The 18,479-nt window shown below is 32.0% G+C and overlaps 2 protein-coding genes across 3 annotated transcripts; both read left to right on the top strand.

The window, feature by feature from the left end:
- Positions 1-404: 404 nt before the first annotated feature.
- LOC126774690 (bis(5'-nucleosyl)-tetraphosphatase [asymmetrical]) lies at positions 405-2,022 on the top strand. 2 transcript variants are annotated; one of them, XM_050496227.1, is made up of 4 exons: positions 405-539; positions 698-826; positions 1,452-1,537; positions 1,714-2,022. In XM_050496227.1, the coding sequence occupies exons 2-4, from the start codon at positions 715-717 to the stop codon at positions 1,939-1,941; spliced, it is 426 nt and encodes a 141-aa protein (XP_050352184.1). In that variant the 5' UTR covers positions 405-539; positions 698-714; the 3' UTR covers positions 1,942-2,022. The 2 variants fall into 2 exon arrangements, with proteins under 2 accessions (XP_050352184.1, XP_050352183.1); XM_050496226.1 differs by lacking the exon at positions 405-539 and having other exon boundaries at positions 551-826.
- Positions 2,023-2,744: 722 nt separating this feature from the next.
- LOC126774743 (uncharacterized) lies at positions 2,745-18,079 on the top strand. Its single transcript, XM_050496279.1, has 21 exons — positions 2,745-2,971; positions 3,198-3,327; positions 4,209-4,318; positions 4,445-4,610; positions 4,917-5,039; positions 5,413-5,686; positions 6,617-6,774; positions 7,009-7,268; positions 8,121-8,304; positions 8,494-8,625; positions 9,474-9,610; positions 10,083-10,109; positions 10,201-10,365; positions 12,642-12,858; positions 13,135-13,278; positions 14,091-14,847; positions 15,389-15,669; positions 16,026-16,198; positions 16,589-16,708; positions 17,024-17,126; positions 17,747-18,079. The coding sequence occupies exons 1-21, from the start codon at positions 2,874-2,876 to the stop codon at positions 18,077-18,079; spliced, it is 4,092 nt and encodes a 1,363-aa protein (XP_050352236.1). The 5' UTR covers positions 2,745-2,873.
- Positions 18,080-18,479: the final 400 nt, after the last annotated feature.

Below are 18,479 nucleotides of genomic sequence, written 5' to 3' on the forward strand. Positions count from 1 at the left end.
TTTTTAATGATGGTTCATGGCAGAAAAAATATTTCAAAGTTCAGAATAATACATGAAAACTTTTCATCGAATGATACATTGTTAATTGACCAAAGTTATAAATAAGCCTCATTATATTATGTAATAATTTATTTTTATTTATAAAAAAATATTTGCAAATTTTATTATATCTTAAACGTACTTCAAAAGTACGTTTGAATAAATCACAGATTAATAATGTTTAGATTGTTTAGGTATTATGAATTATTATTATAAAATGATGGACAGAAATGTTGTTATTTAAATTTTTGTATATAATAAATATGTAAAAAATTTGGACAGTTAAAAAGCGTTTTCATAAAATCATTATTATTAGTAAATCACAGTCGACGAAGATTAAGAATGTGAATGTGACAGACGACAGATAAGTGACTGACAATAACAGTGTCAGAGGTGAATACCTATACAATTTAATTAAATAATTCAATTATAATTAAGTATGTAGTGTAAGTAGCTACATTCAAAATAAAAATAAGAGTAATAAAATTAAAATATATGAGGTAATTCTTTGCGAGAGTTTTTCATATTATAAAAAAATATATAATTAAATTAAGTACTTTTATTTCACAAACCTTCTCAAAAAAAGGAGAGGAGGCCTTAAGCCCAGCAGAGGGACATTCACAGGCTGTTACGGTTACGGTTTTACTTTTATTTCTAGAAAAATAGTAATTTACCATGTCTCCAACAAGAGCAGCTGGCCTAGTGATTTATAAAAAAAGTAATCAAATAATAAATTTTCTTTTACTTCAAACTTCGTATGGAGAACATCACTGGACTCCACCAAAGGGTATTTTTTTCTAATATTTAAATCGTACTGTAATCTATATATAAGTACCATTTATTATAATATAAGAGATGGCGTAACTTCCCGAAGAGAATTAACATCAGCCATTACTTCATGACAATGAGCGTTTTGACTAAGTATAAGAAGAATAATCAAAATCTGTAATAACAAAATTGGTAATAACAGACTTTTACAAATCACGATGATTTGCTTGTATTTCCTCAAAATATTTATGTAACAATTAAATTTAATATAATAACTGAAAAAAATCTACTAACAAATAATAAATAAATCTGCTGTCGAATTGGAGGGTGTTAGTAGCTACGACACAGTATTATACTATTATAGTTACTATCGTATATATTGTTAAAGATATGTATAATTTGTTCAAAATAAATAAATAAATAAAAATAAAATAAAATCTTGACATAGCATAGTGTTTTGGTTAATTTTACATATCTATTGTTTATATATGTGTATTTACTTATTATAATGAAAATTTACTAGTTATATAGATTATATAGATTTCTTCTTATTTTCAATTGCAAAATAATTATTAATAAAATTTAAATAATTAATAATTTTTAATTAAATTTTGTAATCATTTTGTGTATTCTAAAATGTTAAGGCCATGTTGACCCTGGAGAATCTGACTGGATTACTGCATTACGAGAGACCAAAGAAGAGGCTGGCCTATCAGAAAATGACTTGGAGGTATAGAGGTGGAACTTTATTATTATCAACAATAAATTATAGTTAGGGGTAAAAATAAATCATATCACATACAAATTAAGATCTAACTTTTATTATAAAAATTTCATGTAACTTTAGATTGAATATTATGAGATATTGAATCAATAGATAAAATAAAATAGAAATTATTCTTGCAGATATATAAAGATATTTCTAAAACCCTCAATTATCAAGTTAAGGGTAAACCAAAAGCTGTTGTGTATTGGTTAGCCAAAATAAAGGACCCTGATCAGAATGTAACTCTGTCTCATGAGCACCAGGATTTCAAGTGGCTTCCTTTAGAACAAGCTCAGGAAATATCAGGGTTTGAAGATATGAAGAAGCTGCTTGCTGAGTTTCATGAAAAGGCTCTCCAAATTGTGTAATATTTGTTTAATTTTTAAGTGCAATATAATACTATGTCATCAATATTAATATACACCTTAAAATAAATATACTTATTTCAACACCAGAATTTTCAATAAGCAATATAACTTCCCTTCCATGAAATACCATTATTCTAGTTCTCATTTAATTATATATGTGGAGATGTTAACATAAGGGAAATGTGTATAAATATAGGTACACGATCAGTAGGTACATTGTATGTATTTTTCGAACAAGCTTGTGATTACTTATGAGTACATATTCTCTTGATATTTCCTACTTTTAAACATGAAATTTTTATTACGTTAGTTAGATAAAGGAAAGTTATATAATAAGCTAATTTTTTTTAAATTAGTGGTACATTAATGAATTATATAATATATACACAATAATGTATATACTTATTTACTTTTAGATTCATATAAAATATTGTGTGAGTTTATTATTATATTACGATGTACAAGCATGCTACAAACAAAACATGTTCATTATGTAAGAAGTATGCGTGTCTTATATGAGCATGTACTTTGAAATCAACTGATATAATTAATTTTTCCAATGACATTTATTTTTATGACCATTTAACGTTATGTCAACTGATAGAAAGGTTTATAACTAAGATAAAATTATAATTATTATTGTTATAATATAACTTAACTATTAAATAAATATCATAACTTGATCATAACATTTGGCGAATGGCACGGTGCCTTTGCCTTTATAAGTAAGAAAAAAAAATATCTGTGCTTGTTCATTACTTGTTCCTCTCTTTACGTCAGTATTTTGTCAGATATCAAAATGTCAGATTGTTATTCGACCGCAATGTTTGAAAGTATCTATATAATAAATATGAATTTATCATTGTTAGTCGTGTTTTTATTAAATTAAATAATTATTAATTACAAATAAAAGTGTAAATCAGTCTTTTAATATGATGGATAAGGAAGAAATAAAAGAATCTAATGAAAGCTCAAGTGAAACAAACATTGCTAAGAACAAGTCAAAAATTCGCGGAAAAAAACGAAAGAGGTTTGTAATGCTTTTTGATCGTATAATTATTATAATTTACAACCTGATAGTAATTATAATTGATTGTATAATTTACAACCTGATAGTAATTATAAAATATGCTTATGCATTATATTTTAATGATCATAAGATTTTGAAGTTTTATGCATTCATTAAGCATTTCAATATGAAGCATTTTATAATATTATCTTAATACAATAGTTGAGGTTCTTTTTATTATTTTAAGGCTTGAAAGTGATAGAAGTACTGACGGTGATAATGTATTGCCAGAAAACACTCTTGATATTGAGAGCAGTGTCCGTGCTTCAGCAAATAAAAATAATTTAGATGATGGGAGTGTTAGAAAAATTTTAAAGGTTTGTATACTTTGTACTTTGATATAAATTATGTTATTTACAAAGATAAGTTCTAATATCATAGTCCCACTCTGACATAAGCCGAAATAATGACAGTATTTTGTTTTACATAATTATGATACATAAAAAAAGAATTGAACTGAGTCATTTATATGTTTATTAATTTTTGTTAGATACCCTTGGTCATTTAAAAGTATATATATCAAAAAACTTGTTGAGAATAACATAAAAAATTATACCTTAATTACATGACATTTATTTAAAATAAACTAATATTTCAATTATGGATATTAAATATAATTATTTCTTTTTGATAACAACTGGCAATGCTGAAATCTTTAAATTTATTAGATATATGATATTTTGTTCACATTGTTACTAATCCATATGAATTGCAATGTTTTATGAATGTGATGAGATGAATTCAAATAAAATATCTTCAAGTAGCTTCAATACCTATTTATACGATTATTACAGCATTTGAACATAAACAATAGACTACATATTTGTATTAAATAAATATATATTTTTTAAGCCGAGGTGGCCTAGTGGTAAAATGCGTGAATCTTAACCAATGATCGTGGGTTCAAACCCGGGCAAGCACCACTGAATATTCATGTGCTTAATTTGTGTTTATAATTCATCTTGTGCTTGATGGTGAAGGATAACATCGTGAGGAAACCTGCATGTGTCTAATTTCATTGAAATTCTGCCATGTGAATTCTACCAACCCGCATTGGAGCAGCGTGATGGAATAAGCTCCAAAACCTTCTCCTCAAAATGGAGAGGAGGCCTTAGCCCAGCAGTGGCACATTAACAGGCTGTTACTGTACTGTATATTTTTTTGATTGTTATAAAATAAATAATTCATTTTTATGCAGAAAGTAGTGACTAATGACCGTGTACTGGCCCTTGTTAAGAAGCGAGTAGAAGAAGAAGATTCGGGAACGGAAGAGAGTCTCCGACCCAAGATCACTAGATCAAAAGCAAAGTTAGTATTAAAATTTTTACTTAAAGGTTGGGTTTTACCTTGACTTACTTATTTTATGTGAATGTTAAACTTTACCTGAATGTTAAAGCAACATAAATAAGATTGTTATCTTTATCTATCGATTAGGGAATTGATGAAGGTGTCGCGAAGTAAGGCACCATGGAACTTGGAGTTAACACCAATCAAACACATACCAGTAAAAACGAGACCGGAAGTGAAGGCCTTGATAGCACAGGAGCTACCTGAAGATGAAGATGATGAAGAATATAAGCCTACCCCTGATGACATCATGGTAAATAGTGCTTTATTTAAGTAACCAATTATTATGTAAATAAATAAATAGTAAAAGTATATTAGACAAAAAAATTAAACTAACTAAATATCTTGCTTGCTTTATCTCTATAGACTGCTTTATGAGTCATTGGTTGCTTTACTTTAAATTAATTTTTTAATACTTACATGTGAAATACATTTAAAATAATACAATTTGCTATAAATTTGAATTATACTCAATTAATTGTACAGAAATTAAACATATTCACATTTTAAGACATTTAATGCCATTATTAATTTAATTATTTGTTTATTTTATTTTTAGAGCGATGACGATCATATATCTTTCAGTGACTTGGACTCACAGCCGCGAACACCGGCGACCCCTCAAAGTCAAAACAAAACTAATTCCAAAATAGTTCAAGATGGACCGTTTAAAGTGCCTCAGGTTGGTTGTCTGATGTTTATGGTTTATGGCAAATACAGTTGTCATATAATTGAGAATGATTTGAATTTCCAGATTTTTTTATCTTAATCATATGTATTCCTTCTTTAATGTAACTAGTTATGTTATGAAATAGCCGCTTAATAGAGCAAACGGTATTAGGAGTATAGAGTAAAATTGCTAAATATTTTTTTTACTAATTTTGTTTATTCTCCATAGTAACAAATTCAAATAGTAACAAAGCTGGATAAATAATTGAGAACGATTTGTAAGCTCGAGAGTTGTTTGATATAAAACTTAGATTAAATAAATTACATTATCGTGAAGTGAATAAAAAAAGCAATTTAATACTTATAGTTTCAATTATTATTTTCAGGATTTATCCAATGATGTTTATGAGAAGTTAGATTTAAACCAAGAGGAGGAGGCGACAATAGCTCTAAGGACTCGGTCTAAACTAAGTCTATCGTCAACTTCCATAGAACATATAGAAAGTTCATTCATACCCCCGGACTACCTCCCCGTGCCAGATGTAGATGATCTGTGGAACGAGTTCTTGACGGAGTGTCTGAATCCAGCTCCGAATGCGAGGAACGAGGATGACGATGAAACAGACCCGGAGTATAATGTCGCTGCTGACCCTGATGCAAGTACGTATGAAATTATCATGAATATTAGGGCATGTGCCGTAAGCTTTTTTTTATGTCACAAGTAGGCGGATGGGCAAACGGGCCTGATGTTAAGTGGTCACCACCGCCCATAGATATTGGCGATGTAAAAAATATTAACGATTCCTTCCATCGCCAATGCGTTACCAACCTTGGGAACGAAGACGTTATATCGCTTGTAGTTACACTGGCTTACTCGCCCTTTTAACCGGAACGCAACTATACTAAGTAAGTATTGCTGTTTTGTGGTAGAGTATCTGATAAGCGGGTGGTACTTAATTAGACTTGCACAAAGACACTATTGTATCTATATTAAATGCTACCTCTCTTCCTACTTAATACTCTAATCGAATAATAATCTTATCAATGAAATAACTGTACAACTAATATAATGCAGTAGTAAATCTCATATTTTACTAATAATTTAAGAAATAAGTAATGACGTCCGCTATCTGGAGGAACGCGCGTCTTAATTCCAAAAGGACGTATCCCAGTCTAAACGCACGCAGATTATAATATGCGCCCCTTGAACTTCTTACAATTCTATAATAATACTTCTATAACGGTTAAATTAAATACATTTGTAATTTTCACCCGCTTGGAATAATTTTGATAAATTACATTGTCGAGCATATTGTGAATTTATATAAAACATTTTAAAGTGTATCTTTGTTTTCTTTTTTTTTCTCTTATGGATGTCGTAAGTTGACGTCATACGGCCATTTTGAAATAACCTATTTGTATTTAAAACGAATGATATAAGGCATTACAATACATATTAAAATAGTGGTGTTTTCGCTTTTTTTTTTCTAATTAAAATCGTAGGTTGACGTTATACGGCGCTCCATTTTGAAATATTCTAACTGTATTTATAACTTGTTTATTTATTCTTAACATTTAAATGACTTACAGATGAGGAAGATGAAGAAGCATTAGAAAATAGCATAATCAAAATATCTAAGAAAGAACTGAATGATCTGGTGACTGAATTATTTCATGTAATGCCGCAGGAGATAGATGTGCAACTTGACAATATACAGGATGTTCTAGGTGAAGGGAATGGTGCTGAGGTATGTTAATTTGGTCGGTTATACGGCTGCAAATCATATGATTCCAGGTTCGAAATGAGTCCCAAGTTCACGCATTTTATATATACATATATCAAAGTTTCTGGAAAAATCTTTTATGTTTTACATTTCACAATTTCTCTCTAAGGTCTTTTCCATGGAACAATGATCGTATTAATAATATAAATTAAATTTGTGCTTATTTCTCAAATTATTTTCAAATGAACATCTTTTAAGGTAAAGACCGTTTGGGAAGGTAAACAAGAGCCACTTTCAGACGAAGAACCGAAAGTACAGAGTGTTGCTGCAAAAATACCGTTAGAGAGGCGAAATAGCAAGACGAGATTCTCTATAGGGAAGACAGAGCCAGATGACATCGATGAACATGAGCTCGTGATAGATACAAGTAAACATACAAAAGAAGTTCCTAAGATGGTGGTCGAAGAAAATCAGCCAGGGGTACCCGTGAGTGAAGCTGTGCCCGTGCGTGAGGTGAGGTGAGTGATTTGCTTATTAATAAATGAACGTGTTTATTAATAACAATCAACAAATCACGGACAAATTTTAAAAAAGGTTAAGTTGTTGGTGTCTTCAAATCCAGAGTAAACAGGTTTCTTATAGGCAAGCGTGTTACTTCTTAGAGCGTGTCGATGCTTAACATCAGGCAAGTCAACGGTCAAACGCTGGCCTATTAATTGTAAAAAAAAAGGATATAGATTTATTTTTCAAATTTTCTAAAATACATATGTAGACTATTGACACTAAGAAATACAACTCATCATTCCGTCAATCGGTACAAACCTTCGAAGCTGATCAAACCGCAACACAATATTAAGAGCTGTTTGTAATTAATAATAAATAATATCTGATGAGCGGGAGGTACCTACCCAGATAACACGCAAACAGTAAATTTGGACAAACATTTTAGAGTAGGGATAAAAAAAAATTTAAAACTTAATAATGATTTAATATTTCAATCTTTAATGTAAACTTTAATATAAAAATTAGCTTGAGATTTATTTCTCGATTTTTTATTGTAGGGACGCATAATTTTGATTTGATATGAAGTTGAAAAGGCAATCGAAATAGGATTCTCGTAACGAGCCCTAGTTGTAACAATATATTCCGATTGAAGCGACACTTAGGAGACAAAATCAAATTTAAAATTATAATTAATAATATCGTTTGTATTTTGGTTTATCTACATTTTTGTTTGTTAACAATCATCAATTGAAATGAGAACTGATTCAGTTGTGCAAATAATAGATGGCTTGTAAATTCAGACTAGTAATCGGTGCTTACTAAGGTACAGCTGACGTCAGGACTCTAACAGTAGTATTACATTTCAGCGCATGCGCTTCCGAGCCGTCGACGGGCGCCCCTCCGCCCCCCGCGCTGCCCTCTCCCCCCGCGGGCCCTTCTCCCCCCGCGGGCCCCTCTCCCCCCGCGGGCCCCTCTCCCCCCGCGCCGCTGCGTGCGTTGCTGGAGGCGCCGGTGGTCACACTCACCATACAAGTGGACGACTCTTGCAAGGTTACCTATTCTTCGTTAACGCGAGAACTTATCCAGCGTCTTGCTGTATTTGACATTTTTCGTATAAAATATTGTGTAATATCCCTTGCGATGATGATAAACAATATCTGTGGGAATTAGGTGTTTATTCATATGTGTATCTGCCGTGATATCGCATAATATATAAAAATAAAATAATGTCTTCCCCAGATTTACCCCCAGCAGGTGCAGCTGTTGCAGCAGCAGCTCCGCCAGCATATACAGCTAGCCACTTCAAACTTTCTCCAGTTGTTCGTCCATCCCATGCATTGGTCGTATGCGCCTAAGTACAAGGAATATCTGGTATGTAGTCTTTTAACTACAATTTTCTACACTATTGAAAACATTCAGCAATATTAACTGTTGTTTTTTTTTATATTAAATTTATTTGTTTAATTTTTTAATAAAATAAACAGGTCGTTGATTTGCCTATTTTAACAGCGTAATTTCTATACAGTGTAAATGATTCCGCTTACGTTTTAAAAAGAAAAAACAAGATACCAAAAAAAAAATTATAATAATTATTATTGCATATGGCAGACATGCAAATAAGCTACCTGATTGTAAGTGATGAAATTCGTACATAGACATTGGCAGTATAAGAAATATTAATCATTATTTATACAGCCAATGCCAATGATTTGTACTTATAATTACACTGGTTCACTCACCTTTCTTGAATATGGTAAACTAATGCGGCGGTGGTATAAATATTGCTATAACAGTTTTTTTTCAATTTGACCTTATTTCAGCTACATTTTAATTATTATGTAAGAACTTGATCTCAATTCATAATGTAAAAAGAATTCAGTCCATCATTTTCCCGCCATGAAGAAGAAGTAGCTGTCAATGTTCTTGTTGCCAGATTAAAAATGTAAATTATTATTGTTTATTGTCAAAAATGATAGATACTTTTCAATAGTATTCAATAAAAATGTTTTTTTTTTATATTTACATTAATAAATAAATAAAAATTAAAAATAGTTACTGTTCAAATCGTGACCGCGCGGAATGGTGGCAAGAATACTAGCAGAATTTCCCCTTTGAATCGCAAAAAATATATTAGTATGTTTCTATTACATCTAAAATTATATATTACAATCTGATTGAATCTTATAATTATTTATTTGATACTATTTTCTTATTTCCAGTTATCACTGAACAAAATGACATTAACAAATCCCAAATCAGTGGCCGATGTTTGTAACCTGAAACCTGCGATAGACCTCGTTAAGAGCTGGGAACGCTCTCTGTCTGATAATACGCCAGACTCTGTCGCAATGGTGGAGTGAGTGTTCGATCTGCATGCATATTGGTATCTTGACGCGATTGTGAAAGATTTTCTATATGTATTCACATTCATTATAAACATATTATATATATTTTTATGGAATAGGAAGGCGGACGAGCATATGGGGCACCTAATGGTAAGTGGTCATCAACGCCCATAGACATTGGCATTGTAAGATATGTTAACCGTCGCTTACATCACCAATGCGCCACCAACCTTTTGAACTAAGATGTTATGTCGCTTGTGCCTGTAATTACACTGGCTCACTCACCCTTCAAACCGGAACACAACAATACGAAGTATTGCTGTTTTGCGGTAGAATATCTGATGAGTGGGTGGTACCTACCCAGACGAGCTTGCACAAAGATCTACCACCAGTAAATATATCATATTAAAGTATTCAATTTTTTTTAAATTTCCTAAAGTAATTTGACAAAGTAACATTGGCTTATAAACAAATCGGTTTCAGGTTTATCCAGAAAGAAGTAGAAAAGTGGTAAGGCAGAATTTTTGATGGCATTTTTTGTATAATTTTAAAGTTTCTTTCAAATTATGTTTAAAAAATAAATCAATCATTCGCCTTCCAGTCGCCAGCGTACTACACAAAACCGCGTCTATTTCGCGGATTTCCCGGAGTTATTTAAGAAGGTGGTGGCTAACAGTTCGGTTTTCCTTTACCCGTATTTGTTACCACCGGTTCCGTATAAAGCTACTCATCAGCATAAGAGATTTTATCTACGCTCTGAAGACGAGTGAGTACATTTATTTTTTATATAATATTATAATTCTTTTATACATCACTGAACTCCTCCGAAACGGCTGAACTGATTTGTATGAAATTTATTCTTTGTTTTTTTTTTTCTAACGGTTTTTTATTTGAATATTTTTGAATTTTTTTAGGATCCTGTCGTAAAAGCTTATAAGTTAACACATTGCTTAACATTTTTTTTTACTTTGGGTAGTCGGGTAACATTCGCAATGCTCGCTCCTGGAACTAACTTTATGTACGTCATACTTTCTATAAAAATGTTTTATATTTTTACGAACGTAAACATCTCATTATCCGGATGTCCGGTAAATAACGGATAACACGGTAGGTACTAGGTTTACCCGCTGGTTCCTCGGCGAATTCAGGAAGCAATTCAAGAAATTGAAAAGTAGTTTTTTTTTTTTTTATAGAATAGGAAGGCGGACGAGCATATGGGCCACCTGATGGTAAGTGGTCACCAACGCTCTTAGACATTGGCATTGTAAGAAATGTCAACCATCGCTTACATATCCAATGCGCCACCAACCTTGGGAACTAAGATTTTATGTCCCTTGTGCCTGTAATTACACTGGCTCACTCACCCTTCAAACCGGAACACAACAATATCAAGTATTGCTGTTTTGCGGTAGAATATCTGATGAGTGGGTGGTACCTACCCAGGCGAGCTTGCACAAAGCCCTACCACCAGTAAAGTTGTTAGTAGTACATCAGTATCTACTCATTTAACATTTGGATTAATATATTTGATACATCTAGTGTTTTTCATATTTGATAGTAAATTATTAAAACTAAACCATTGTATTATTTATGAGAGATCATTGCTTATATCGACAAATATTGCTTGATGTGTTTTTATTTTAATAATCAAAGAAGTGTGCATCAGGAAAAATTAATATATAAATCATGTACTTGTCGTAGAGCTTTGCGCAAGTCCATATAAATTTGAGAGATATGCCATCATTGCGAATTAGTTGAAAGTTTAATTGTTCACACTCTTTTCCCGCCTAAATAACTACTACAAAAACAAATTAAAAAATGACACACATTTAAACGATACATATTGAAAAAAGTAACAACACAAATACATTTTCCAATAGAACACATACAAACAATCTCCTATAAACTACACTCATTATACACATGATACATTCGTGACATCCAGTAAGCAGTTTCTTATAATACTATCGATATTTTGTTTATTGCTTTGGTTAAAAATAAAATTCTATAATTATACATATAATCAAAACATTTAATATAATATTGAATAAAACATTAAATATTTTTTAAATGAAACTTATTACATCAATTTATTTATCTAAAAACAATTTACAAATCAATCAAAAATATCTCTAACTTCGATTTATCTTAACATAAATGAAACACCGAAATTAAACAATTTTAACTTCAAATCACTCACTTACTTAGATAATATTAATAATCCAATTAAAACAAAACAAACATAACAAATTACAAGTCGCGCCAATAACGGCCCTACTGTCCGAGCACCCAAAAAGCGTTTCGTTTGGACTCTACTACCACTTACCATCAGGTGGAGTAGAGTCATTTGCCCTCCCGGCGAATATAAAAAAAAGCAGAATTAATTATATAATTTGTCTATAGCCAGTTATATGACAAAGGAATCTTCAACTATATAATAATGTTTGAATTGTTTTTTTTATTTTTTTATATAATATGTTTATGATAACATTTTGGTGAATTCCATTTTTTCATATTTTATAAGTACAAAGTTGCATTAAATCACAAAAAAGTAAAAACGGTTTCCCTCTTGGCCTTTCAGCTTTGTGGTATAGGCGAAAAGATCCGATTTAATTTTTTAATAGATGGCCTTGATGGCTAAATACTTTTGCGGCCCTCTTTCTCAAGGTTGTTTTTACTACATTGCGTTGACAGAATAATCTTGAAAGTTATTCAGTGGACAGTGATTTGCTGCTGTGATGACGATGTCATCATATTGTAGATGCGAGAAGTTCTCAACGTTTATCCTAATAATGTTTCTTGCCAGAATAGATCTCGGGTTTTGAACTATCAGTTAATTGTATCGGCTATTTTACTAGCATCATTAATATCCATTGTCTTATATCGATAGCACATTACTTGTGATAGAATTCAAGTGGCATCAAACTCTTCGACTTTAGGTGGTGTGGTGTCTCCATTATCTACTCCGTGATCTTAAGCCATCTGTTACAAGCAGCACGTCAATTTTGTTTATTTTTGTTAATTTGCTCTCGAACTTTGTAGATTAATAGTTCTGGGGCTCGACCAGTTCTGGCAGTACGTGGAGGACAACCCGAAGCTGTTCAAGCGGCCGACGCGCCTGCACCCGCGCCACCGCTGGGGCCTCACCACGGCCGCGCGCCTCGTGTGTCGCCACATGCTGCCCGCGACCACCCTGCGCTCGCTGGTCTCGCACCTCCACACCGCGCAGAAGAGCAACGCGCGCGACAGCCCCATCGTGGTGAGTACACACGCACAGAGAGAGACGCGCATGCAAACACACCCGATGCCTTCCCTATTCTCCGGACAGTCGCCATCAATTACATCACAAATTACAATCACAGGATATTGTATCAATTTAAGTTGACTACTTATGGGGAGTAGTTACAGAAACACAGCTTAAAATAAATGACATAACATTTATTTATTATTTATTAAAGAATATATTAATATAATATATTTAATGTTTTACATATTAAGTTAATGATAAAATGACTGTAATAATTAAATATTTCAGAACTATTTTAAAAATTATACCATAGAACCCGTTAAGCACAAGCTGCTACCATATAATCCGAATATAACACTTTATGAACAACCGGAATTCGAAATGCCCCGTATGTGGATCAGATATCTTGCAAAAAGCAGTAAGAGGTTTAAAGTAAGTATAATATTTTCAAATGTTTATTTACATGTTCATATTTACGCTCAAATTCTAGCCTATTATATAATTTTAACCTGCTGCTTGTAATAAAAGGCGAGTAACGTGTCGGCTTATTCTTTGAGTGCGGTGGACATCTATTGTGGCGTAGGCGAGGATAGGACATTCGATGGACCTAGGTTTAGCTCGTCTTGGAGGCTGTTCTGTCACTACTGAAGATATGCTTTCAACAGTTCTGATCGTCTCGAAAGAAAAGCGGTTAGACCCAACCGCCTTCAATAATTTCTCTTGTGATCAGTGATACCACCAAGATCACGTCCCCGTGCCACCACTTCCGTGAATTTGGTGTACGGGGCGTCTAAAGTAGTACCAATCCTCCCTAAACACGTATTGAGTCTCTGGGATACCCAGTTTTAGCTCGTCGAGCTGCAGATTAAGCCATCTCTCTCACCCTTATGCGGAACCCAATCACAGATATAATAAAAATAGGCACAGACTTGAGAGTAGGGCTTACAGTTTGACTGCTCTTTCTCTGAAGTTCGAAGCTGCTATTTCACGGTTATGTCGCCGAGAACCTCTACCAGTCTCGGCGACTGCCTAAGCACCGAACCTCTAGACAGAGCCGAGATTAATTTCGAACATTATTAGGCTGCGGTTGCTGGAGTAGTATGTTCCCAATATTGTACTATGTACTCTTCTTAACGAACTTCTTATCACCAAATGGACCAGTCGTTCGCTACTATAAAAAAGTAAATTCATATTTTTTATTTTTATTGAAAACATTGTTTTAAAACCATGCTACTTTTTTAAAGGATCATCTAAACCGACGCACTACTCAACCGCCAGCCGGAGTTGAAATCGAAATGGGGACAAACGTTAAATCCCCACAAAGAAATCCTCTACCCATTGATTTCACAAAAGAAATATCCTGCGATAGAATCAACTTGCTCCCACCAAAATCAAAACCGGTACATATGGACAAAATGGACGTGCACATACAAAACGTTACAAATAATACAACGTTTCTCGTTGCAACAAATATTTATACAATTGTCAATACAAGTACGGGAAGTCAATTAATTCCTCTTCAAGTAACGAATACAGTTGATAGTGCGTCCACTCCTATATGTTCGCCAGCTGTCGTAAATCACAACCAAAGTAAACGTGATAATAATACAGATTGCAAAAATGCAGAAAAAAACGATAAAAGTATTCATAATAATGAAATAACAAATTCAAACTTGGAACCTAGTGCTGAGACAAAATCGAAAGGAACCGAAGCTTCTGGCCATTGCGAATGTTGTATTCTATTTAAAAAAATACGCAGAAAACGTCAGTCTTTCATTACTGATTATTTTAATAGTAACAAGAAAAAACAAGATAACGTATGTGCTTGTAGACAGAAGAAATATCCACAGATAACAAATAAATTGAAGTTATTAGTAAATAATTACAAAACACTTTCAAAAACTATATATAATGAAGTAATAACGAAGATAGAGAAATGCAAAATGGCTGAAGGAAGCAACAGTCAACAATCCTCCAAGGATTCAAATACTAAGGATTTAGGTATGCATTGATTTTTTTAAATTATTTTGCTATTTTTTTTTTACATTTCTTGGGATGCCTCTCTTTTACTGGAGGTTGGCCGTAAGTTGCAAATTTGTCTCTATCCTGAGCCATAGGGAACAGAATCCTACATGTTGCGATTGCTTACAACTTTCCAATGATAGCAGTTATGACTTTTTTTCACGGTCATCTGCCTCTTTTTTATGTTATAGGTAGGCGGACAGGCAAACAAGCCACCTGACGGTAAGTGGTCACCACGGTCTGCAGACATTGGCGATGCAAGAAATGATCTATTAATTATTAACCGTTACTAATATCGTCAATGCGCCACCAAACTAGGGAACTAAGATGTTGTCCCTTGAGCCTGTTTACACTGGCTCATTCACACTTCAAACCGGAATTCAACAATATTAAGTATTGCTGTTTGCCAGTAGAGTATCAAATGAGTGGGCGGTACCTTGACCTGCTTGCACAAAGCCCTAGCACCTAGTAAATATTATTTAAAACTATTTAATACTCTACTTTTATTTTTTATTTTCAGTTTCAGCCATTCTGTTCCAAATAAAACTAGTTGAGAGGACGAATATTATTCGAAATAGCGTGATGAAGAAAACTTTACACACAGCATTTGCCAAATTCGACGTTGAAAATGGTGATCCAATAAAATTATCTGAACGTTTGTTCGAAATATTCAATGTAGAGTTGGCTGATATGTACAAGGAATTCCTTGGGTTCCTCACAGCGGAACAGGCTGATAAACTCAATCAATTCAAAGATTATTTTGTAAGAAACTGTATGCATGAGTTGATTGTTAAAATAGAGGTAATATGTTTTTTATTTTATAATATAAATAGGTAAATATACTCCAGTTTCAACGAAGTGATAACACTTTTTGTAATATCTGAGGGAATTTGAGAAATTATGGAATTTTTTTAGTGAATATCATCATGCAAAATATAACAAACTTTATAATATAATATTTACATCTTCTATTTGTTTTGAAAAGAACCGATAAGAAACTTATTACCATTAATCTTTATGAAATTCAACACTTGAATATTGAGTCCAAACTTTTTCATAATCATCTTATATATAGAGTAATATGTCTCATTATACATAATCACTTTTTTTTTTAACTATAAAGTCTTAATATTTTTATTGGTTTGAAATTAATCCAGGAAATAGTATTGGATAACGAGAAACGTCAATTAATATTGGAGACCTTAAAAGAGATCATTTTAGACAACACGTCACAGCCGTGTGAGCTTTGCTGTAAACTGTTGAATTCCGCTCGAGATTATCCCACACTTGCGCAATATATTTACTCGTTATTCCCTCATCGGTGGAAAGAGTGAGTTTTTTTATTATTTTTGTTCACGATTTTAGTGGTAAGTGGACGATAAGTGACTATCTCGTATACACTGTGTATACTGCAAGATGGATCAGTCCTTGTACACAAGTTTTACTCTTAAATGAATGTAGTATGTAATAAAGTAATGTAGGAATATTAGTATTTTCTTGAATACATTTATAATATTCCCTTAAAAAAAATAGATGAGGTGAGAGAGAACTGCTGACACTTGATATATGATATCTAAGATATTACATTTCTTGTATCTGTAATAATACTGGCACACTCAACCTTTATATGGATACAGCATATTACATAGCAATACAAAAATTTGATGTTTTAAAAATGTGTATGAAAATATCAATGATGTAACTTAAGTTGTATTTCCAGAAAAATAGATACTATAAGTGATACAGAAGTAAATGGAAGGGGAGATGACCATGAAGGTAGACTTGCAATATGCGAAGAAACTAGAGCCACAACGGATTATGAAGCTGATAACTCGTCTAGGTTTGATCATTTCGATTTCCCTATTTCTTGTTGTATGGTCAGAAAAATAATTCTTATAATTTTCTTCTCATCTGCATAATTTCTACAATTTTAATTAATATTATGTGATATTACAGAATAATTGAATACTTCCACCATTATGTATTTTATTTATACTTCTTTGATTTTTATTATTACATTTAGTATTTAATTTTTCTGTATTGAATAATACATATTTTTTTATTTTTAGACCGAGTTACTTTCACATAAATAAATAATATTATATATGCATGTATTAGATATATATCATTTTATATAGATATATATTACTTTCAGCGATGAAGAAGTCTCTCCCTCAAGAAGTATTGAAGTATTGAACAGTGAACCTCAGCCACCAAATATTCAGAAGCCGGATATAATGGTTACTACAATTAAATGCGTATGTATTTCTTATAATATTACTAGCTTTTACGCTTCGTTACTGTATAAATAGTGTGTGAATTTTCCGGGATAAAAAGTAGACTATATAATTGTCGACCTCATAAAAATCTTATCGATCGGTTGTTTACGAACAAACAGACTTTCGCATTTGTAATATCAGTAAGAAATATCGATTTTATATATTAATATAATCGGAATATTAAATTGTAATAACATGAAATGGGAATCGAAGTTTTCATATATATTTAGCATCCAGAAGAGAAACTGATTTTATGAAAATCTCGAATTGGTCTTTCATCTCTTTCATTTCAAAAAACAAATCATACAAATTGATTCAAATAACTCTTAAAAATTAAAATAACACAATTGAGCATTTTCAACAACACACGAGTCGCGCCAATAATTAATTAATTACTTAACCTTTCTTGTTGTTAGTTTGTTTATCTTGTCCACAAATAAAATGGGTATTTAAAATTAGCGCTAGTCTTTTTTTAACAACGCTGTTGTAAGGATCAAGGAAACTCCCTAACTATATTTTATATATTAAATGCATACTAATATCACGAACACTTAATTAATAATTAAGATAGTGTATTTATAAATAAGTTATTATTACAGGAAAACCCTGACGCTTCCGAAATGACAGTAGATGAAACAGAACAAAGAAACAGCGAATCTTCCGAAAGTATGTCTATGCTCATAATGTCTGAGGATGAGTGTATTAAAACTGAAATTCCAGATTGGAAAAGAGACGAAGATAAACTTATTCTAGAAGTACTCAAACAATGCATACGTCCGAATGAGATTAAAGACAAAACAATAATTGAAATAATTGAAGATAAAAATGTTGTAAATATGATATCAGACAGCCTTAGCCATAAATCTTATGAAGATGTGAGATTAAGAATATTGTATCTGTTAGAAGTTCTTGTAAATGATACAGATAAATAAATGTTTTTTTTTTTATAATTGATTTTTTAATATATTTTTTTAATATTACTTTCTAGTTAGGGTAAGGTTTCTGGCAGAGATCTCTCGAAAGATCCTGAGTGCACTTTTGTCTTAATGTTTATTTAGGTACACAAATAAATAGGAAAATATTGATTATTTTTTACAAATATATATAAATTAATAAGCCATTTGTCCGGCACCAACATCATATTAAACGATAACGATATGTTAGTTTAACATATTAAATTATTAATATGTTTATGTAAAGCACGATAAATATTTGCTATAGAAAAACACTGAACGGGGATGGAAGATTGACAGTATGCTACGTCCCTAGACTGGACGACTCTCTGTGTCTTATAATTTTAAGCTGTTTATTAATAGTCAGTCATCATATTGC

The sequence above is a fragment of the Nymphalis io genome, chromosome 17 (genome assembly GCF_905147045.1).
Source record: "Nymphalis io chromosome 17, ilAglIoxx1.1, whole genome shotgun sequence".
Classification (NCBI taxonomy): domain Eukaryota; kingdom Metazoa; phylum Arthropoda; class Insecta; order Lepidoptera; family Nymphalidae; genus Nymphalis; species Nymphalis io.